The sequence below is a fragment of the Alosa sapidissima genome, chromosome 4 (genome assembly GCF_018492685.1).
Source record: "Alosa sapidissima isolate fAloSap1 chromosome 4, fAloSap1.pri, whole genome shotgun sequence".
Lineage (NCBI taxonomy): Eukaryota > Metazoa > Chordata > Actinopteri > Clupeiformes > Clupeidae > Alosa > Alosa sapidissima.
In genome coordinates this window covers 24,057,065-24,081,952 of record NC_055960.1, presented here as the reverse complement: position 1 = coordinate 24,081,952, position 24,888 = coordinate 24,057,065, and the positions used below count along the sequence as shown (strand labels likewise).

Below are 24,888 nucleotides of genomic sequence, written 5' to 3'. Positions count from 1 at the left end.
TAACACGTAACACCAAACCAAAGCACTCATGATGTGTTGCTAGTCCATGCATACATTATTGCACTGTCAGGTCTACAGGGACCATCTGGAACATAACCCCAGCACCCTGGACAATGTGTATACAATACGAGTCAGTCAGTAGTCACACTATTCCAAGTGTGTTTGAAGCTGATGTTGGGACAAGCCAGTTGTCCAACAGTCAACAGGCGGGGCCCAGGAATGAGTGACCTACCTGAGAGGCATGGGTATCCTCCGACTGGTCACTGGAGAGATGAATGACATGCTGGAAATCTGCCCTCTCTTACCCTGCCATGGCTACGTCCCTATTGCCAAGCCGGCAAGGCACCAGTTCCACGCGACTGCCAGGAGCCTATGTGCCTATGTGCCTGTGTGTGTGTGTGTGTGTGTGTGTGTGTGTCTTTAATGAGCCCGACTGTGTGCTAAGGGCTTAGAGGCTGTGTGTGTGTGCTAACTAGCCCCCATGCGCTCTTAGCTGGCTACCGGATTAGAGATAATGGGATTTCTCAGAGTGGGATGCCTTCAGCAGGTGGTGTCCTCGATTAGCTCAAGTTCAGCTTTGCTTTTAAAAAGCATCGCGGGCGGCTAACCCTGATGATGCCGTAAAGCCCCCCAACCCCACCTGTAAACACTCTCCCTGGCAGGGCTCCAGGTGAGGTGGGGCACAATTCCCACACTACTCCTCATACACACGAAAACACACTCCACACACCACACACCTTTACCCTCAACCCCCAGTGTACTTCCTACACCTACGACTCACTCCCACCTTTGTGAGGAGTGTATGTGCTCATGTGTGCTCGTGTGTGTGTGTGTGTGAGAGAGAGAGAGAGAGAGAGAGACCTACAACTCACTTCCCCCTTTGTGAGTAGTGTATCTCTCAGCACAGACATCCGCCGGAAACATCAGCACAGTCAATTGGACTACATTAGTACCAGGTAGTAATCCCATCATGCCCTCATCTTCCTCACAACACTCAAATGCCCTGTCGTGGTGTCACTCCCACACCTCAACGCACCAGACAAACAGTGAGGGCATTCCAGTAGTGGCCACTTCACTAGAGAGAGAAGCCAGTGAATAGTAAATAGCGTGTTATTGAGTGGAACGCTACCCCAGGGCAGGAGCGGGCGGCCGGTCGGTAGAGAGCGGGCGGGTGCCGCCGGGCAGTTAGTGGCGCTCTGTGCTGGTGGAAGGCTCTGGAAGGGGGTCCATTAATAACAGCCTAAAACGGCATTCCAAACGCAGCTAATCTGATTTCCGCAGAGACCGGGAGATGAGCGATGATGGATAAGAGAGCGAGGAGAGGTGTGGAGACACAGCGTGAAATACCGCTTCTCTGGGTTGGTGTGTGTGTGTGTGTGTGTGTGCGTGTGTGTGTATGTGTGTGCTTGAGGGGCAGTGAGAGAGAGCATATGTAGATCTTGTACATGTATGTGTGTGTGTGTGTGTGTGTGTGTGTGTCTGTGTGTCTGTGTGTCTGTGTGTGTGTGTGTGTGTGTGTGTGTGTGTGTGTGACAGCTAAGAGGGAGATGACAGAGGAAAGACACACTGGGTCTCTTGAATCACCTCACAGTTGCTGACGCTACACAACTCTCTCTCATCTCATCTCCCTCACCTCTGGTCATCTGGGAGCTTTTGTTGTGCACACACACACACACACACGCACACACACATGCATAAATCACAGAGGAGTGTGACAAGAGAGGCACCTCACTGCCACAGTGAAACTAATTAATCCAAAGGAGCTTGTCACCCCATCTCTTAAGCTGATATAGGACCATGAGAGGTGTCAAACACACACACACACACAAACCCCCAAACACACACCCGCCTGCCCACACACACACACAACATATAGACATAACACAAATTGCACAGGAATAAATCCCGAAATAAAAAGACGAAACAGCATGTTATATTCAAATATATATGTTGAGGTACCATACATCCATAAATAGAATGTTCGTTTAAGTTTTTATTTGATGTATATATAGTAGGTCGATGGGAGTGGGAGAATAGCAAGCTGAAATGCAGAGTAAAGCAATGGGGCCATCAGAGGCAGAGGTCAGAGGTCGCACTTCACTCCCACCTGACCTGATCTCTTGTTGATTGGATCGAGTATGTGCTCATGTCCCAGAAGATCTCAGAACCAGTCCCTTGATGGTCTGGATGGAATCACACTACCCTGACCTACTCATCTCCCAAGTGTTGTCCATTCAAGTGTGTGCGTGAGGGTGAGCGTCAGCATGAGCGTGTGCATGTGTGCATGTGTGTGTGTGTGTGTGTGTGTGTGAGTAAGCATGAGTGTGTGCATGTGTGCGTGTGCGCATGTGTGTGATTGCATGTTTGATCCTGTATGTGTGTGTGTGTGTGCGCGGACATATTTGATCACGTGTGTGTGTGTGTGTGTGTGTGTGTGTGTGTGTGTGTGTGCGTGTGTGTGAGTAAGCATGAGCGTGTGCATGTGTGCGTGTGCGCATGTGTGTGATTGCATGTTTGATCCTGTATGTGTGTGTGTGTGTGTGCGGACATATTTGATCACGTGTGTGTGTGTGTGTGTGTGTGTGTGTGTGTGTGTGTGTGTGTGTGTGTAAGTGTGAGAGAGAGAGAGAGAGAGAGAGAGAGAGAGAGAGAGAGAGAGAGAGAGAGAGTGTATGTGTGTGTGTGTGTGTGTGTGTGTGTGTGTGTGTGTGTGTGTGTGTGTGTGGAAGAAGGGAGAGTGAGGGACAACCCTGCTGTGTCCCTCCTCCTGCCAGCTGGCTTCATGGCAGCTTTGGCGACATGACAAAGAGGCCAGGTCAGATAAATGGTCAGCTTTATTTTAAGATGGCGGAGAAATTCCTCACGGCTGTCAACGCACACACTTTGACCTCAGACGATTCTCGATCACCTCTCCTCAACTCCACGCAACACACTCGGAAATCAGCTTATAGGGCTTTCCCCGGATGAGTGTGTGGGGGTTTATGAGGTAAGTATGGCATCACACAAGTGAATTGCCTCCACATAACCATGTCTTTGTTCATCTATCAACTGAATGGATAGCCAGTAGAAACCCTTCAGATCCCGAAATACAGTATATAGTTATAAAGTCTCGTAATGTCTTTCCAGTCAAGCAAAAACATTAGTTAGTCCAGTCATTACTTTCCACTCACTAAAACAGCCTTAGTGAATTCATAGGTCCAAGCAATGCTGTGAGTTGTGAGGTAGAGAAGTTGTGTTGTTACTGAGATGACCAGTAGGGGGAGCTGTAACACAGCCTTCTAAAGGCCTCGCCAACATTACTAACTGCAGTGGAACATGCAGATGCAGGAGGGACTCCACACACCCCTGGCAGAATACTTCAGCTTTCCAGGACCAACATCCAACAGTGCTGACTTTAGCACAATCAGTCATTTCAAAATGATTAAAACACAGTTACTCACTCCCCCCCCTCTCTCTTTCTCTAGGAATGACACATCGAGGATTGAGTCAGTTAACATTTATGGCAGATGCAGACAGTGGTTTATAAATAGAGCTTTGGCATACAACTGCATGACAGTGTTTGTCTGTTTGAGTGTGTGAGTCAACATGAACAAAGCTGCACTGGACGACAGTGTTGCTGCGGGAGGCTCTCAAGCCATGCTGGCCAATTAGCACGCAGCCTGGGAGTCAGGGCGAGGCCTCTGATTGGCCTAGACCACTCTCGGGAGCTCATTAAAGGAGGCTGCCGAGTAGAACCTCCTCACTGGCAAAACTTCTGAAGACAGTTTGATCGGAGAGGGCAAGAAAAAGCAAGCGATAGAGAGAGAGAGAGAGAGAGAGAGAGAGAGAGAGAGTGTGTGTACATCTGTGTGTGTGTGTGTGTGTGTGTGTATGAGAGTTTTGTGTCACGTTTGTGTGAGTGAGTGAATGAGAGTGAGAGAGGGAGGCAGGGAGAGAAAAAGCAAGTGAGCGTGTGTGTGTGTGTGAGTGTGTGTAAGATAGACAGAGAATGTGAGAGCGAGCAAGTGTATGAGTGTATGTGTACGTCACATGTATACATGTGTGTGTGTGTGTCTGTATCAGGGAAGGAGACTTCAATTTGAAGCCTATTGCCATACTATTTAGGATTTCAGAGACAACAAAAAGAAACATATTTCAAATCAAATCAAAAAGATGTTGAAACGATGGAAGACTTCTTATCATCTTCTCTCAAAGGCACATCCTATCCTAGACCAAGGTTTCAATTTCATATCCATCCATTTTCTATTCCTGACATACATCATCCTCAAGAGAGGTACAAATGAAAATGTCTGGCAGGAGTGCTACTGCAGAGTCTTAATCCCTGTCTGAGAGTACAGAATTGGTTTGGCAGGTCGAACCCCCACCACCACCATCACCACCACCACCACCTGCTCTCAATGCCAAATGCATCTTCTCACACTCCTGAGCTGCTGGAGAGTGATGTCATGCCCCATTCTTTCGTGAGGGTTGGGGGTCATAGGGGTTGGTGTGGGGGCGGGCAATAGGCAGCTGTTGGACCTTCATACCCTCACACAGAACCAACACCATAAGTGCTTCAACACATGCTCAGCGATACTTCAAAGTGAGACACAGTGTATGAATGGTAAGGAGGCAGGGGGAGAGAGAGATAAATAAAAGCAAATACCATACGCCCTGAAATTTTAAATGAAAATAATGAGATTAAGCTAAAATATATCCTGGGCGAAATTCCAGAAATCGCACTGGCATGGCAGCTGGAAAATATGTACTAGCCTGTCATGAAAGACAAAATGCAACCGTAAACCAGTGATTACACCCCACTGTTGTTTATCTATTATTCTTCCTACTAATTTTACTTCTATTATCCTATTATTCTATCTTCCCTCTATTATTTACATTATCATCGTATTATTGTTTTTATTAGTACAATTATTATTATTATTGTCTCCTGTTTTGATTATTTATTTTTTTTTGCTTTGCCAATATTGTAACTTCAACAGTCATGCCAATAAAGCACAATGAATTGAATTGAATTAAATAGAGAGAGAGAGGCAGACAGACTAACAGACAGACAGAGAGACAGACAGAAAGATTTAAGATCTTTTAAGAGGATATGAATTATCGAACAGAGGTGGTAGAAATAGAAATAAAAAGGGAAAATGAATGAGACAAACTCATTCAACATGTAGATGATCCCCTACTCTGCTGGCCACTGAGGGGAGGGTGTGGGCAGCAGCAGTGACCCCACGGGAGCAGATGCTCCACCAGTCCTCCTCACCAGTGCCCCCACATGGCTCCAACCGTGCCCACGCTCAGGATGGGCATGTCGTCATTTGTTTACACGGTGCCTAGTGCGGTGTGCCAGTTGTAATGACTGTTTACGGGCCGCACTGAAGCACTCAATAGGGGCCTGTCAGGGACACTAAGTGGTCCTTCTCAGAGTGGTAATGCCAAGCCGCTCATTTACGAGAGCCAGAGGGCGCCACTCGCTCCGCCCTGCCCACCCTCTGTTTGGGTGAACAAGAGGGTGGGGGTGGGTGGTGTACGGGGCTTGTTAATGAGATTTAGGTGAACCACAGACAACAGGCACGGACCTGCCACTCCACTTCCTCTGTACCCCACCTGAAGTCGACCTCCTTTTAAAGCACAAAGAGGAGCATACAGTACTGTAGCTACACATATTTGGACGGTAGAATCAGCGTCTGGTCAGAGCCACAGATCACTTCAGCAGACGCCCAGAGTGGCCTGCTGCCATGTCTTCTACGGTGCTGGAGCCCGGCACATAATGATGCACTTTCCTACCACTGCACTGCAAAGACATGTTGGAGTAGAGCAGACATGCCTTTTATTATTATTATTATTATTATTATTATTATTATGATTTTCTTTCCTAAACCTTTGACATAAAATGGAAGTTTTACATTTGCCACCCCATGCACTTTGTGCAGAAAGTGCCGATTAACTCTCAGAAAGTGCTCTCTTGTTGGAACTTCCGACCTCTGATTGTTCTGGAGGGAAGAGCAGCACAAAAGCACTGAACAGCTCTGAAAAAGGCTTTGAAAAACAAACATCTCCATTGGTCCGTCTCCTTGGTGCACTTCAGCTTTTCCTGGACTTGATGGTCCAGCTATGAGGAAGCCTCACAAGAGGAAGAGGAAACTGTGCATTTAATAATAGTAGCACTAAGAGCAGAGGGCTGTGCACCCTACATAATGGTGAAATATGAACACCGGCAGACACACACACACACACACACACACACACACACACACACACACACACACACACTAACACGCACTAACACACACACACAAACTGGCTGTGAGACAACATTAAGTCTGCTGATATTTCCTGATGTCTGTGACGGCCATTATCTCTTTGATGTCCATTATCAGGGCATTCAAATGCGGAAAGACATTGCTAGGGGTTGCTAAAGTCGTTTGGCTTTCCAGTGCATCACATGATTCATGGCCTACTGTCTCGCTAGTATAAACCACATGCTACATGAAGGGCTATCTTACTCCCACACTAGATAACTGAAGGCGTATTTCTGCATAAGCGCCGCACGTCAGCATGGTGAAGAGTTATACTGCAGATAAGCTGAAATGTGTATGACAGTATGACAGTAGCATGAAAGCAAGGGAGCAAGGGCAGAGAGACTGAGTGCAGAGGAGGCAATTATACTGGATCTCCTGGATGTCCCTTTAATACAAATGTCCATGTCCCCCCCCCCCCCCCCCACACACACACACACACACACACACACACACAAAAGCATGCATACACAGTGATATTCAAACAAACACACTCACACAAACACAAATTCACACACACAAAACCTCACATACAAACTCGAAAAAACATGCACACAAACACCCGCATACACACGCGCGCGCGCGGGCACGTGCGTATACATACACAAAGTGAATGTGGTATTACTGGCTAATTGGACGGAGGACAGATTGATGCATGGGGACCACTCACTGTGATCAGGTCTGTCCAGTCATTATGGATGGAGGGAGAGGGAGGCTTCGCCAGCTGCCTGGACTATATCGACAGCAGCCAACCCCTCCCCAACCCACCTAGGACAATCCCACTTCACACTGCACCATCTGCATCCACACACACAAACACACACACACGCGCATGTGTAGCGGTTGCTCTGAGGCCGGTTACGTACGTACGTACGTACTTACGCGCACACGCGCACACACACACACACACACACACACACACACAGGCCAATAGTCCCTAACTGACAGCAATGACACACCAGCACTGATGTAGGCTAATTGCTGTACGTGTGCCAGCTCTGCACCACACACACACACACACACACACACATTCTCACTCTCTCTCTCTCTCTCTCTCTCTCTCTCTCTCTCTCTCTCACACACACACACACACACAGACTCGGTAGCATACTGTAAAGGGGGGCTGACTGGTGTTCTGGCATCTTATGAAGTGTGTGCATGTAGATGGAAATGAGCTCTACATGTAGCATCACTCAAACATTTTGATGTGTGCACTAATATAGATGCATTAGCCTACTCTGTCCATACAAATCAGGAAGGGGCTTTGAAATACTGTTCCCCTGCAAGACTCCCATTAATCAAACACACAAACAGCAGAGAACTTGCACAGCACTGGGCTTGGAAATGAGACTGATGTCAAGAAAATGTCCCACAGCATGATAGGACAGTGAGAAAAATACAGAGTGGACACACAAGAGGAGGATGGGAGTGACACACGGACACAATTACGTCAATTCTGTCCACAGAATGGGGATTTCCTTCTGTTCTTCATCTCCATCCCAGATAGTTCTCTCTCTGTCTCTCTCGCTCTCTCTCTCTCTCTCACACACACATCCATCCACCCACACACACACACACACACACACACACTCTCTCTCCCCATCACTCTCTCTCTCTCTCATGAATAATCATGGGTGTCATTATGAGGGATGGGCTTCTGAGCAGGCAGGACTTGAGATGAGAGAGGGTAGGGTGGGGTGGGGTAGGGTGGGGTGGGGTGGGGTGGGTTGAGGAGAGAGATTGATAGGGCCGAATGCAGAGTAATTGATCTGTGGGGCCTCAATACGCGTCATTGGGCGCGCACGCCACTCATGAATACTCAAACAGGCGATAAGACAATGAGAGCTTCAGGAGAGGAGAGCGAGACAGAGAGACAGAGAGAGCGTGGGCGGAGGTGTAGAGAGGGAGGGGGGGTGCAGTCTGATGATCTACAAAAGAGAAAAGAGAGGAAACACCTCACAGAGCATTAACAATCAGATGACTAAAAGGCAAGCGCGCTGCTCCACGCATGAACAACTTCCCCTGTGGCCTGAGTGACGCTGCTGCTTTTACTGAACTCAGCGCTCACAATGCGCTTAATTTCACTCAGCATGGACCAGTTGTAGACGTGTAATTAGACAAGATGTTAATATTACAATAACTCCTCATTCCCCATCCTTATGACGGGATTGAATATGGTCAGAGTAGAAGTTTGATTAATGCCAGTTCCCTTTGAACTTTTTTTGAAAGCCTCAAACCTCCTCTCTCTGGCTCTCTCTCTTTTTCTCTCACCTGACAGTCCATCATTTCTTCCAAAGCCCTGAAAAGAGCAGCTTCTTCAAAGCCAGCCCAAATCTGTCAGTGGCTCCGGCGAGCCCTTCAAAAGACTCCTGCCAACAATAACTAAAAGCTCTGTGCCAGCCAGCCGCGGCCTCAAATCAATACCCCCAGGGATGGGCTTCATAGCAACCACAGGGGACAGACCCCTTGTGCTTAATGCCCAAACTGATACAGTCCACACTCTGGGTGGACAGACGGCCCAGACCCCACAGCATCGAGCCACAGAGGGGAAGCAAGCACTAGGAGGCAGGTGCAGGCTGGAGCATTACTGTACTGAGTTATCAGAAAACTCCCCCTATTACCGTCGGTCCCGTATTTCCACCGTCTTGGGTGTATGTGTCACTTAATGTCCATTTCTATACAAACCAAGACGGCGGACAGCTATGTACCATTGACATTTTACCGTGACTCGAAGAGCTGTAAACAGTGTTGTAAGGCTGCGTGTACACATCCGCTTGGAGCTCCAGTGGAATTTTAATTTCATGACGAGAATTCTCGGTCTAACCGTTCATGTGCCGTTGAAACGGCGTGAATAGGCGATCCATCAGGCCAGCACTATAACTCTGAGCGTGGTAAACAAAATCGGATATTTCAGGCAGTAAATGCTCCCGTTAAGAACCAAACAAGATTTTGTTCAAATCTACACACCTATGGCTACTGAAAAATGTATGGTTAATTTAGCAAATGTTATTTTGAAGTGTTAAAAAACATTGTTGTTTTAGAATTTCCGAACAAAAGTGGTGATAATTGGGGGTGTTCCGATACTTAACTGGCATCATTGTGCCATGTCCATGTCTAGGTTCAGATTGCAGAGTACTGCTACACTCCAACATAGTCCCTGATATGAACACTGTGGGCCTATTTCAAGCACCCTGAAATACTACCAGGTATTTAATAACTAATTGGTGATGCTAATCTAAACACTGTGTATATTAAGTTTTGAATGTATTACATGAAACATTATGTATCTTATGACATTATTACATGATGAGAGGCTCCTCAGTAGCCTAGCTAAATGTGCCCTCTTAACAATTCCCTCTGTTTGGATATTCCTTATGTGGCCTAAGACCTAGACACCTAGATATAAATTAAACTCTTGTTATAATTGGCAAAGGTACATAACAAGAACTCCTCTCTGAACTGTCAAGAAAACTAATGTGTCATTAAAGTAATGAAACAACATCTATTGTGGCTTGCCAAGGAAACACATCCAGAGTTGGATGGAAGTGGTTTTGGTAGCAGATTTATGGCTGATACCCAATGTTTTTGGGCACCTCTGCTGGGTTCCAATGGCGCTAACAACTAATGGAATGAAGCAAATAAATATTTGTGAGTTCTGGCTGTGACATGACACAAACAATAATGGATGTTCAGCTATTTCTTCCCATTAACAACACTGAAAAAAGTCCAGGCTTTTGAGAAGAAGGCCTGTTATCTCTGTCCACCCCCCATCTCTCTCTCTCTCTCTCTCTCTCTCTTCTCTCTCTTTTGGAGTCTTAACTGTGAAGGGAGCAGCATGGCTCTCTGACACTCACACAAAGTGCTGAAGCTGCTTTTAATGAGGCGCCCGTTGCTGGCCAAGCGATGATGCTCACGCCAAGATCAGTGAAAGGAATCTTTGTGGAAATAATTGCAGAGAGAGAGAGAGAGAGAGAGAGAGAAAAAGAGAGGGAGCAGAGGCTAGAGCAGGAATCAGAGGGCCACATGGCTGCTTTGGTAGTCTCTGCAGGCCATTGGCTAAGACTTTTTCTTTCTTTCTTTCTTTTTTTAATTGAACCATAAAGTGTATTGTGTATTTCAGGGGGTAGATAGCACAATGAGTGGAGAGGCTAGAAGCAAGGAGCAGAGCATTCTGCTGATGAGATGAGGCAGACACAGGACCATATCTAATACCGCGGCTCCACCTTTAAGATACATCAAAGGACTCTGCGCGAACCTGGACCTACTTTGCTGTTCAGAACAAAGCGTTGCCTGCATGGAAGAGTCAGTGGATGCTTGGGCCCCTCTCCTGTTCTGTCTCCAGCTGCAGTGGGATTCTCTTCCTCTTCCAAGAGTTTCCACCCTAACAGCATTCTTTCCTCCCGCACCATCCCTCCTTCTTCCTCTCTGTCTCTCTCTCTCACTCTCCCTTTTTAATATGAGAAAAATATATGTGTGGTGTGGGCCTCTCCGAAAGCTTCCACTCCGCTAGCCATTCTGTGGCTGCTGGCTGTTTTACAAGCCTAATGATGTTTATACGGCTTACATAATAGCATGGGACTGAGATCATGTGCTAGGAGCAGCGCTGCATGCCACTGCTCTGTCTGCTGAAGCTGGGACGCATCCAGTCTCACAGAAAAGCCTCAATGTTATACAGAGTTCTGAGAAAGATCTCTCATGTGCTTAAAGACTGCTGGGGAGATGGAACACCATGCAACATCATACACCTCAGCACACTAAAAGGAAAACACCCCAGCAGGTAGTTTTGGAAAGCAAGAGTTGGCTCCCCCATGGTGACAATAATACCCTGTCCCATTGCATGCTGGGCAAGTGGAAGAGGGAAAAGGGCTGGGACTGGAGTGTGAGATAGGAAATCATTACAGGGGCAAAGACAAAAAACAAAACCAATACCTGTCTTTGGCTAAAGACATAACTACTCATCTTTATCTGGAAAATGGGTAGCAATGAGGTGATGTGTGTGTGTGTGTGTGGTTCTGTGTGTGTGTGTGTATGGTACTGTACGTTGATCACCAGGAGTGGGCTCCGCTAGGTGGGCAAGAAGCGAGATGGGACACTGTGACCCCCATCTTGGAGTCGAGGTCAACGAAGCCATTAATGTTGGATGAGCATTGCACTGGACAGTGGCCTGGCCCTGCGCCCTCTCACCGGGAGATGCATAAAACATGGCTGGCCAGAGTCGAGAGAGCAGGTGGCCAGCGGGGCGATGACTGCTCCGGACTGACCATGGCCTGGGGTCAAACGGGATTGGGTTGGGGGAGTAGGGGCCTGCATAGGGCAGTGAGGGGGGGTGGGGGCAAGGTTGTTTACTCCACAGGGTTGTTCTCTCCACAGAGAGAAGGCTGGATGTTAAGACCTCAATTTGAGACCTCAAGTGCCTACTGACAGAATCCATACAGAGAAATAACATATTTAATATGGTGTGTTTACTGTGTAATAAACTATATAGTGCTTTGCTGTAATATCCATTTAGGTCCAGTCCCAAAGCAATTAAACTGAGTGTAATATTCTGACAGAAATATTCAAAATGTTGGAATATTACGAGCTAAACACTTATATTCAGCTTTTACTACCCTGTGAATTAAAGCTCTATGGTCCTCAATGTTTCTCATTAGTCAGATGCCGAGCAATACTGAACTCTATCCTATCCAAGTAAACGATGATACATAATATATTGCAGATGAAAATAATTTATTGAAATATGGAAGATGACCCTCACACACACACACACACACACACACACACACACACACAGACACGCCTCCTGTCTTATTCATTCCTGTGCTGAGGACATTAGACTGAGCAGGCTGACTTGGATTACCTGAGGAAACAGATACCACGGGCACTGAAATATTCATTACGTCTAATTACAGTTCTGGCCGACTGACAGGGCGGACTAGCAGGGAAAGAGCAACACCCCCAATGACCAAAAGTACTCTCACTCCGAATACAGGTTTTAATTAACAATTTACCAAATTACCAATGTTCTCCAAACATCGCGTCACATTCAATGAGTTATATTTATGGTACCATGAAGGTCTTCCTTCTCTTTAATTCAGACTATGGCACCATGGACAAGCTCTTTGTAATGAGGGAAACCAAGTAAATCATAGACTCTGAGCAAGTGATCTTTTGTAACTTCTGTTAAAACAACACCACCGCCACTGGAATTTGTGTTCCTGTCACAAACTAATGTCCAGCTGACTCTAGACAGCGCCACAACCGCAACCGAGACGCGCAGGATGACAAACTCTGTTAGGGATGAGAGGAATTTCACACATAGCAGACCAGAAAGGCATGAAATGTCTACAGAAACGCAACACAGAAACCAGACAAACCAGAACATCTTCACAAAATCAATTCAGTCCAGTAGCTGACCACTAACATTCACTGACCCCCACACACCACCACACACACACACATAAAAACAATACATCTACACCAGAAATGTTACACAACACTCTTGTTCCATGAAAGGGGGGGGGGGGGGGTGTACAATCTACATAAGCAGCAAGCAAACAGACAAACACTCCTGTGATTTAGAGTGAGTGACGGGACCAGTCTTAAAATAGCCCCCCTTTTTCAGCTGAGGTCCTCCCTTGGGTAACCACACTCCCACATTACGGAGCAGTTTCCTCCACTTCAAATGGGGCTGAAATGACTCAGTTAGTGCTCGTACTCACCCACACTAGGACCACTGTTCCCTCTGACCACTCCACTCGTGTTTTGATGTTATTTGGAGCTTGTCTGGTTGATCTACACTGGTTTCGAAGATGACTTGAGAAAGAGACGTACAGCTGGGTTTCTCTGCATAGTCCTCCGAGTCTGTGAGTGTGTGTCTGTGAGTGTGAGTGTGTGTGTGTGTGTGTGTACGCAGCACACAACTGCTCGTTCTGCCGGTCGGAGTCCGGTTTTGTTTTTCAGCTCCTGAAATCCAAGCTAGTTGTCCCAGGCTGGCTCCTAAGGCTTCTGGAACACTCTGGGAGTACAGCGCAGTACATGCGGTACAGAATTCCGCCCCAACAACAACACCAGCAGTTCCCCTACAGGCCTCCTCTGCCAGACCAGTCTCTGCCTGAGCCCCTAAAGGAGGTGTGTGTATGTGTGTGTGTGTGTGTGTGTGTGTGTGTGTGTGTGTGTGTGTGTGCGTGTGTGTGTTTGTGTGTGTTAGGGCAGCAGCAGTAAAGGGTCTGTGTTTGCCTCAAAGGCCCCCCCCAGGTGTACCATCCGTTAGTCTGTCTGCCGGGCGTTCGGTCAGCTGCGGTCCTCGTGAGGAGCGGAGGACGCCAGGATGTCTGGGATTTTATTTAGTGTCCTTCCGGTGAGGCCATCCAGGGCCTCGGGTTCACAGTTTCTTTCCCTTTTTGTTTATTTCTCTCTCTGTCTTCTCTTCCTGTGTATAAGACTTTCTCTCTCTCTCTCTTTCCTCTTCTCCTTCTCTTCTTGACTTCAGGTTCCCTCCTTCTCTCTTTTTCTTCCCCTCTCTATCTCGATCTCTCTGGGTCTCTGTGCAGACGCTGGTCAGGACGTGTGTGTTGGCCACCTCAGTAAATTAATAATACGCTGTGCTCTCTGTGCCTGCAGTTTTTTGGCCCCGATCAGGTTGCTTTCGCTCTTAAGTTACACTCACTGTAGTCTCTCCATCTCTCTCTCCCTCCCTCTCTCTCACTCTCCCCCTCTCTCTCTCTCTCACTCTCGCACTCTCTCCCTCTGACTCTCTTTCCATATGTATGTCAGGCCCCTTCATCTGTTTTTCTGTAGTCTATCCACAGTTTTGCTCTTTTTCTCGGCGTGAGTGCGTGAGTGTGAGTGTGTGTGTGTGTGTGTGGTGTGTGTGTGCGTGCATCAGTGTCGTCAGTCCTCCTTCAGATCTCTTTCTCGCTGTCTCTTCTCTTGCTCTCTTTCTCGCTGTCTCTTCTCTTTCTCTCTGTGTCTGCCTGTGCTCCCATTCGCCCCTTTCTGTTCTCTCTCTCTCCGTCATGTTTTCTCTTTATTCTCTCGTTTTGTTTTGAACACACAGCCTCAGCCTCAGTGGGGGCCTCTGAGGAAAACACTTCCCATCAACGCCTGCCCCCCCCCCCCCACACAAGGCCAACACTTTTCTGAACCAAATTTATTACTAACAGCTTCAGTAAGGCCAGAGGGAAGGGGAGGCAGGGGAGGCCTAACCACACTGTCTGAGCCTCTGGGTATGAGGAATAAAGAGTAACTGCTTTTGCAGAATGAGAGAGAGAGAGAGAGAGACAGAGATAGGGGAGTGATATAGATGTTGAAAGTGACAGAGAAGATAGACAGAGACTGAAAAATATCTAGATAGACAGATAGAGAGATATAGATAGACAGAGATAGATAGATAGACAGATATATAGATAGATAGAGAGGGAGAGAGAGAAAGAAAGAAAGAAACAGAGAGAGAGCAGAGCGAGAGAGAGAGGGGGGGGGTCTTTCCATGACTACAATGGTATATACTGAAATATCAAAACAATTTCATATTATGTGTTGAAGATGGGATAAATATACACTCAAATAAAACATTTATAGATGGAAGTTGTTAGTCACAGTAGAAAATCCTCTTCTTTTAGACAGTGAACGTGAAAACAATGGTATTGATATTGGGCTCTCAAACTTTGTCTGTGCCCATATGTGGAGTATGGGTATACAGTATAGGGAATATATTTGGAGAAAAAACTGCAAGACTGAAACGGTCATGTAAGGACTTCTCTTTGACTTGGCATGGACTAACTAACCCAGGAGTGAGAGTGGACGCAGTGGGAAGATGGGTCTAATAATAAGACAAACACCTAGAGAGAACTGGACACATAACAAAGATAAGGAGACTACGGAGAGAGAGAGGAGTGAGCATGAAAGAGTGACAGCCAGGTGGTCAAAACATCAGACCACTGTCTGCTGAATCTCCAGTGGAGAGGAAGGGCACCAGCAACACACCCCACAAAACTCACACACACACACACACACACACACAAAGATAAGACAGAAGGGAAGCCTCCCTTTACATTCAGCTATGTGCTGCCTCTTTCAGAGAAGACTGCTATCAAAGAAGCGATCACTTCCAGTCCAGTCCAGCCTAAACAAATACAGGCAAAAGGCATCAGAGATACGGGCTATATACCCCTATCCCCCCCCCCCCATTCAGCCTGTGATAATACGAATGGCTAAATGCAGCAGTGAGTTTGCGAACTTTCATGCTGTTTTTGTGAACATGTGTGTGTGTGTGTGTGTGTGTGTGTGTGTGTGTGTGTGTGTGTGTTTGTGTGTGAATAAACAGAGAAAAACAGAGAGGAACTGACACATGAGCAAAAGAGGAAAAAATGCGTAACAGAAACCTGCCATGAAGCGGAACAAAACAAGAGATGGAAAACCGACCAGGAGAACTGCTGCACAACTACCCCCTGTTTCACACACTCACACACACACACTCACACACACACACACACACAAAGCAACTCACTCACACAACCCCAAACTCCTTCCCAACAACAGTCAGACTTTCTGTTCGGGGCAACACTCCTCCATCTGCGGTGAGACCAAAGCGGCGGATCTGAATTACAGGGTCACGACCAGGCAGGGCTCTGATTGGCCGATCTCCTGACTCCAGGCAGCTCCAGGCTTAACCCCGGGGCCACTAATTTTAGCCCTCCCAACCCTCGGCATAGCCAAAGGGGAGCGCAGCTATTAATGCCCCAAACTCCTAGCTCCTCCAGCGGGACAGAAAGAGGAAGCCCACTCGGATTACAAAAGCCATCCCAAGCCAAACAGCCAGATTCCAACTCTAGCCGGTTCCATTCCAGTAATGTTCAAGGAATATCAAAGACTGAGCTGTTATCAGCCGGGCCGACAAACACATGCAGCTGCAATGGCTTGCTTCCTTATTAGGCAAATACACATCAAAAACACTGGGTTGAGTTCAATTTTGAGAGAACTTACAGTACTTTTCATTCACACAGCAAAGAGTACAGAACTCGTATGACAATGACACTGGTTCATGAACTCAACATAACTCTGAGAACAGGAAGAAATTCTGCTAAAGCCACAAACTTCACAACAGTCATGTCCCACTCTGCTACCCTTACATTAGTAGAAGTCACGTCCGTTTATGTTATCTTTACATTCTCTGACGTCCGCTACTTGAGAGCACACATGGGAAAACCATAAGCTCGACTGAAATCACTGCATATAGAGACGTAGAAACCACATCATCACGCACCAGTCATTCATTGTCAGTGTTAAACCTGAGGAACAGGCTGGTAAGATAAACTGAAGCAGCCTGCTGTGAGACATCAAATGTATTCAACAGGTGTGGACCCGTGGTGAACCGTGGGCTCCACGAATACCGTCCCCACCTCTGGAAAAGCACTCATATCTACCGCAGCCATCCTTTTCCCAGATGCGCTTTGAGGAAAAGCGACCTGTCAGAAACAAGAGCCAAGCCCCTACCTTATGGTCCGGACGGAGATGCAGTACTTCCACATTACGTTCCACATGTCCAAGGCATCGCTAGCCTGGACACCTGGGCTGGATGTTTAGGGATGGCGGTCAAAACGTGTGACCGAGAGAGTCGCGGGGGGGGGAGAGAGAGAGGAGGTGATGACAACGACACAAAAAACAGAGGTGACAAGAGAAAGAGAACGAAAGAAAGAGACGCAGAAATAACAGGCAGCATGTGTGGAGAAGTCATGCAGATCCTCTAGCAGCATCCAGACCGGAGCCACTCCTCCCTTTTCTCTCTCTCTCTCTCTCTCTCTCTCTCTCTCCTTTACTCTCTCTCTCTCTTCTTTACTCTCTCTCTCTTCTTTCAAATGCGTGTGAGTGGGACGTTGCCAAAAGCTCCCAGAGGTGGGTTAAAGAGAGAAAAAAAAGAGATGACGGATTTAATCGCTCTCAGTTCAAGTTACTGCAGTTGCTGTTCTACAAAAGTTTTTCCCCTGTGTGGTAGGCGTGTGGCGTGTGTGTGTGTGTGTGTGTGTGGTGTGTGTGTGTGTGTGTGGTGTGTGTGTGTGTGTGTGTGTGTGTTTTGCTTGGTAGTCACAGCAGGCTATTCCCTACTGGTGGAGTCTAGTCTGCAGCCTTCTCTGAGGCAGCTGAAAGCTGAAGGGATAGCAGGAGCCTCCGTGCGCATGCTTTATTAGGCAGCAGGGTTGACCACAGACACTGAGAAACAAGGCCGCCACACACACAAACACAAACAATCCACACATACTTTCTCTGTTTCACAGACACACACTCAGGCACGCACCAATGATATACGACCTGTCCAAATAACACACACACCTCTCACCCCACCCAAAACATATTTCTTGCAGATGCTCCTAAACACACCCTAACTCATGAAAAACACAGATGAGTGTGTGGGGGAGTGTTTGTGGGGGGGCAATAGGGTCAAAATCAACTGGGAAGTCTGCTGGAGGCAACAATCAGGCCATGGTCCAACTGTGACACACACAACACCCCTCACTGGGCACTTTGGAGCTGAGATCATTGCGGAGGACTTTGGCCAGCACATTACTCCATCATGGGGTCAGAGGGGCAGCAGTGGCGTGTCAAAAAAGGGTTGGGGTTGGGGGGGGGGGGGATCATTCTTCTGATGATGCAAGAGGGGTGAGTCATCCCAGGAACTCAGAGACTGGGAGAAGGTCATGGTTTACAAGGGGGAGGAGAAGAAGGAGAGGAGAGGAGAGATAGGTGGGTGAGAAGGAGGTGCAGGGGTAGAAGGATGAGGAGGAAGAAGAAGAACAGAAAACAAGTGGTGGAGGAGGAGAAGAGCAGAGAGAGAAGAACGAGCTTGTACAGGAGGAGGAGGTGAAGGAGAAGGAAGAGTAGGACGATTGATAGGAGAGAGGAGGTGGAAGAGGAGGAGGATGATGGCAAGGAGAAAAAGATGGAGAAGTAGGGGAGAAGAATAAGCAGGAGAAGAAGGAGGAGTGGAAGGAGGAGTCAGCTGCAGAGGTTGAGATCATAATCAAGGCCAGCGTAGAGGAGCTGGGTCAGGACTTGGCAGTGACCCGCTCGAGCCATGACGGGCAGGGAAAAAGGATTAGCCACCAAATTAAATCATATCCCACCATTGGGACGGGACAGTCCGGTCCAGTCCAGCGAGAGGCAGAGTAGAGGACAAACATGACGGAGAGGGAGGACGAGGAGGAGAGTGAAGAATGTTAAAGACACAAACAAGATCTATGGAACATTCTGGAAGAAATATAATGGAACATGCTAAAAAAATGGAGTTGAAAAGGTTGAGAAAGGGAGTGGATGGTGAAAAAAAAATGATCGGGAAAAAGAGGGGGAGGGGAGTGAAGAAATGTCAAAAGATAGTGACCAAAAGGTAGGGTGTTAATAAATAAAGCCTAAAGTTACTGTTGGCATTTACTGGAAAGAAAGAAAAAGACAATCTTCAAACAGCTTTGCACTGCCATTGAACTCCATTCTTTCTTTTTTCCATGTTGCTCTTCAGTTAAGAAAGAAAGCACAAGAGAGAAGTCTTGCTTCAGGGAGGATTGTGAAACCACACACCCAGTCCCCCAACACCAGGAGAAAAGGCAGGGTGTGTGTGTGAGTGTGTGTGTGTGTGTTCACCCCCCCTTTAGAAAACCGACACTAAACAAACGGCATGACTTAATCCACTCCAACACATCATGTCAGACATAGCAGATCAGAGTCGGTCATCATAATTAGAACCAGACTTGCTCTGGAGCATTAGTGTGTATGGTCAGTAAACTAAGGGAGAGGTCACAGCATGGCCAAGCATGTCCCTCTGCATGCACAGAGTGATTGTGCAGTAGGGCAGACTGCAGGTACTGTAGGTGAGGTGGCTGCTGCAGGTGTGCCGAGGCAGGAAAACACACACATATGTTTGCTCAGTGAGAGTGGAACGGCATCAGAATGAGTGTGTGTGTGTGTGTGTGTGTGTGTGTGTGTGTGTGTGTGTGTGTGTAAATGAGAAAGAGAAAGAGGGGAGGAAAAAGTTGGCGTGAGAGAGAGATTAAATTTGACTTTATTGAACCTTCATGACTGAAAAGGATACAATGTGGAAGAAAGACCGAGTGGCAGAAGGAGAGAATCTGTATGTGTGTATTTGTGTGTGTGTGTGTGTTTGTAAGAGAGGGAGGGAATCTGTGTGTTTATTTGTTTGTGTGTGTGTGTGGGTGTGTCAGAGAGGGAGACTCTGTATGTGTTTATTTGTGTGTGTGTGTGTGTGGGTGTGTCAGAGAGGGTGAGTCAGACAGCCTGAGAGATTGTCAGTGCCACATGTACGAATGAGTACACAGACAGACACACACAGAAAAACTACCTCCTGGCCACACTCACTCACACACACACACACACACACACACACACACACACACACACAGATACACAGACACATGTTGCTTTTCTTTAGGACATTTACTGGCAGCAGTACCATGCTGTCCGCCCCTTTGACCCCAGAGACTTGTTCCCTGTTAAGTAAGCACTAACATGGCCACTCCACCCCACCAACATCTCCAGATGTCTCAATCCTGTGGGGCCTCTGGCTCTAGAGCCTCTTGTTTGTTTTGGTTTCGTGCTTTCATTCTCTTCACTTTCTGAATGACTGTAATCTCATCCTCTCATTGCTTCCTCTCTCTCTTTCTCTCTCTCAGATTAATATCTCCCATCAGGAAGATGTGCAGACTAGGGCTGGGCAATATATCGATATAAAAGATATATCGATATATTTTAAATTGTGATATGGAATTAGACCATATTGCATATATCGATATAGTTCAAATTTGCGCCGTTATCCTTGCTCCACGCAAGCCGCTGACCAGAGCTCTCTGCACTGCTCCCCTCTCTGCACTGCTGTGAAACTGCACTCTACTTTTCTCATATAAATATATTTATTTCAGAAAAAGATTGGCCTATTTTATTTTACAGGCTATTTTTATTTAAGATATTTTTTTATTTAAATGTGCACCTTACGGAGCTTTGATTTCAAAAAAGGCACTCCAGTTATATGTTTACATTTTATTGTTATTTGAGTAGTGAGTTTTCAATAAAACTACTCATATTTGACTGAACATTTCATTTTACAGCTCTAACTTTGCGGAAAAAATATCGGGATATATACAGTATCTTATATCGATATTCAACCTAAATATACCGGGATATGACTTTTGGTCCATATCTCCCAGCCCTAGTGCAGACTTCAGAGCAGAGAGGTGACCTTGTCATTCCTCAGACCCACATGGCGTGTCTGTCAGAGAGAGTCTGTGTGTGTGTGTGTGTGCTGTGAGAGAGTGAGAGAAAGAAAGAAAGAAAGTGTGTGAGAGAGAGAGAGAGAATGTGATATAAGGTGTTATGTGTGAATTTGAGCCTTAGCTGACCTTGAATACTATAATTTTTTGTGTATTTGTGTGTACGTATGTGTGTGGTTTTGTGTGTGTGTGTGTGTGTGTGTGTGTGTGTGTGTGTGTGTGTGTGTGTGTGTGTGTGTCTGTCTATGATGACAGTAGGGACCACAAATTGATAAATGCTCAAGGTTGTCGGGGTGAACCAATGACACGGCAGCCTTCGCTGCCTGACATCATAAAACATCCTCCTCGCAGTTACCATGGTCACCCCTCTGATGCGGTCATAACCTTTGTTCCCAGGCTGACAGGGGAAATGTCTGAGGAGAGAAACACTCTCTCCCTGTAGTGGCACAAAAACATCTGTGTTAGTCATACTGCACATAATCCAATCAGCTAACACTCGACGTGACGAGAACAGCGGGGGCACTGGGGTTATCTAAGACCGAGGGCTGACCTCGAGGGCAGCAGCTTCTACCCAGTGGCCAAGATCCATGTAAACAAACGACAAGCCCTGCTGTACACCCCATCTGAATTACTCCAAAAACACCAGACGACCCAGCTGATAGGTTGGACACACATATAAACACAAGTACTTGAATGTATATACTGTAGATACAAACACACATGCATGCATGTGCACGTGCACACACACACACACACACACACACACACACACAGACACACAATGCTCCACAACAATGAACTATCCGTCTCTCTCTCCATCTCTCTCTCTCATACACTGTCATTCTCTCATTCTCTCTCTCTCTCTACCCTCTCTTGTCCCTCTCTCCTACTCCTAATGCTGGGCTTTTCAGAGGAATACAAACTACAGAGGGGGTCCGTGTCTGACAAGTGACTGACAGTTTAATAATGTGTCATAATCGGGGGACGACAAAAGCGCTGAATATGACCACCTATGCCAACATGCAGATGAATTCATTAGGACCGGTCTATTATTCATGAACGACAGGGGTGTTGGGCCAGCTTTGATGGATTTATGCTGATGAGACACTGGAGCAAATGTGGAAACCTCCCCCAATCCCCTTCAGGTTTGTCGCGCTGTGGTGCAAATATCAATTTGGCCACGGTCGGAGGATTTGCTGGTGATGTGTCAAATCAGGGCCATGACGGACACAAAGAAAGAGAGAGCAGGAGGTACAAGGACAAGAGGAGGAGGAAGAGAGAAGGGGGGGGGGAGAGGGGAGAGAGGAGAGGAAGGAATAGAAAAGAAAAGAGAGGGCAAGAGGAGGAGAAGAAGGACAAAGTGGGTGAGAGAGAGAGGTAGAAAGAGAAGAAGAGAGAGAGAAGCAGAAAGAGAGGCTGGAATAAGAGAGAGAAAGGAATAAGAGAGGAGAGCAAAAGAGATGGGGACGTACAGAGAGATAGACAGTGAGAGAGAGAGAGAGATGACTAGTGAAAGTAAATGCCAGAGGGCCTCTGTGAAACCGAAAGCAATTAGTGTACACAATGAGAATTCGCTATCCATTGGCTATCACCATCATTGGCAACCAGCATAGCATGAGGCACAATGTGTGTGTGTGTGTGTGTGTGTGTGTGTGTGTGTGTGTGTGTGTGTGTGTGTGTGTGTGTGTGTGTGTGTGTGTGTGTGTGTGTGTGTGTGTGTGTGTGTCTGTGTGTGTGTGTCCCCGCTTGGCTCATGTCTGCTTATGCATGGCTGGTCAACAAACTCCCCCAAATCCTGTAGCCCTGCAATGCTATGCCTTTAAACGACTTTAATTAACAAATTAATGAATATTCACAGAAACAGATCCACCCATTTTCACCCGCATTAAACAGCAAAGCTTCCTCCATCCAGGGAGGAGTCCTGCTCCCAAATAACCTCCGTCCACCCCACCCCCCTCTCTTCCACTCGTTTAAGCATTCATTTGCATACATTTTTACTGAACACCAGCAAACACACACACACACACACAAGCATGCGCACACACACACACACACACACACACACACACACACACACACACACACACACACACACACACACACACACACACAGCAGGGGAAGGCAGAAACATCTCAGAGGGAATCATCACGCTGCCTTCTGAAGCAGGGAGCGTCCACACACCCACTAGCGTGCGGACTAGCTGCGAAAAACATCAATAATGCCAGATATCGCCCTCATTTATCTTTGATCAATACACTGCACTGCAGCGGTCTTTGACCACCACCACATCATGAGTTGGCTAATATGAAGAGGACACGTGGTGGACACTAACTGCTCCTGTCAGACGGGCTTGTCAGTGCCCAGCACCGTGCATGCAGACTCAGTGCATACCAGACCTGAGGGATTTGCGCCTGGCGTGGTACTCCATGTGTATGGAAATCCATAAATCACATCAAAGGTCTGTTTTTTTGGCTTAAACTGAAGCCTACAATTTCAAATTTCATGAATACCTGAAGCTGACCTCATATTAAATGACTGGCAATGGAAATAATATGTTTTCTACAGCCCAGCGACTTGGTCTTTCTTCAACAATTTAGGAGGGAGTGTTTGTGTTTTTGGTGAAAATGTTGCATAATTTCTATTGACTGGCAGTACAGGTACAGTACACCTTACATAAGCACTCTGCTTATTGAACCCATGACCTCGGTACCAGTAGCAGGTGAGCTACAGCATCTCTTCACACCATTCTACAGTCATTCTGCACTGCCACTGAAGACAGGCCACACAGGCAGCATCGGACCTCCAAAAACAACTCCAAAGAGCCCTGAATAACGAGTGAAACGACAGAGATATGGAATCACAGACACAAGAAAGAGGGGATGAGAATTATGAGCTGACAAAAAAACCCTACTGTAGCTTGTCTGTCAGAGAGCTCATTTGTTTGGATAGCCTTGCTTGAGGTGACGGGCTGTGTTGGATTGGGTTACCACGCCAACACCACCATCCCAGCCAGGGCCTCTCAACAAGCGGCGGCCACAATAACCATCCCTCACAAAGACCATAACTGTCACGGGCCCCGCCAACTTTTAAGCCCTGTCGTAATGTGAAAGACAGAGGAAGTGTGTGTGTGTGTGTGGGTGTGTGTGTTTGTGTGTGTGTCAGGGGCAAATGACACACCGGAAAAGCACTGCTCGTCACTATAATGACGGGTGGAATCATGTGATTACACGTATGGATCTTTGACACACACACACATGTGCACACACACAGTCTGCTCCACTGCCAATGTAGACCAATTATGATAGCAATCTCACCTGGTCCACTCACCTGAAGGAAAGTCCTTGATGGCTCTGAGCCAGTATGTGTAGCACATCCACCCCCTCTTGCCTCCCCTCTCGTCTCCCATGCATTGAAACATCACAGCAAAATACATGTTTTGAAGGTACTCTGTGTGGGCACGCCACCTATAATTATGCTTGAGTACAGATTCTGTCTAGCAGGTGCTGTTACACTCAACACAATATGATGTGATGTAAAGGACTATGATTTGTTTTGATTGATTGCCATGTAACTGAAGGGGCACATGGACGGAAAACAAGGGTACTAGGGCTGAAGAAATATACACAGAGATAGACAGAAAGGCAAACAGACAGACAGACACACATACAGAAAGTGAATTATGTTGTAATGAAGCAGGGGGAGTTCCAGTGAAGTAAACAACTGTAACTGCCCAGGAGGAGAAATACCCATGGTGCATTCTGAGTTCACGCACATGCACATGCACACACACGCGCACACGCACGCACGCACACGCACGCACGCACACACACAGACAAAGACACAGAAACAGACGCACACGCACACACACACAAACACACACACGCACACACACGCACACACACTCAGCACTCCAGGGTGAGAGAAAACAAGGAAAGGTTATGGACCAGGCAAGTCCAGAGAAGTAAAGACAAAGAGAAAAAAAAGAAAGAAAAACAGGAGAAAGTAAAATGAAATAAAAGGACAAGGCTGGAGATGGCCAGTCTCTGATGTGTTTGCTCAGATGCACCTCCTCCTCCTCCTCCTCCTCCTCCTCCTCCTCCTCCCAGGCCCAGTTAAACACTTGTACATCTCCAATCAGGCCGCAGCAAAGCGACGCTAAAGGGCCCAGCTGTCATCACTACTATAGTATATTGCCCTTCTCAGATACAAACTGAGCTCTTCCCAGCCAGACAGAGAAGAGAAAACAACAGAGAAGTTCCCAAGGGTGGCCCTTTTCCCAGAAATCCACAAGACCAGCTCAACAAAGCGATGCACTACTCAGACTCGT

The 24,888-nt window shown here is 47.0% G+C and overlaps 1 protein-coding gene across 5 annotated transcripts in view; it reads right to left on the bottom strand.

Moving 5' to 3' along the window:
* iqsec1b (IQ motif and Sec7 domain ArfGEF 1b) overlaps window positions 1–24,888 on the bottom strand; it is a 179,633-nt gene that overhangs the window by 51,973 nt on the left and 102,772 nt on the right. The window contains exon 1 of one of the 5 annotated variants that reach the window (XM_042089806.1): window positions 16,785–16,998. The exons of the other annotated variants lie outside the window; for them this stretch is intronic. Within the exon in view, the coding sequence (XP_041945740.1) occupies window positions 16,785–16,831 (47 nt within the window). The 5' untranslated portion in view covers window positions 16,832–16,998. Of the gene's footprint in view, window positions 1–16,784; window positions 16,999–24,888 lie in introns of those variants that run through there. 5 annotated transcript variants of the gene reach the window in all.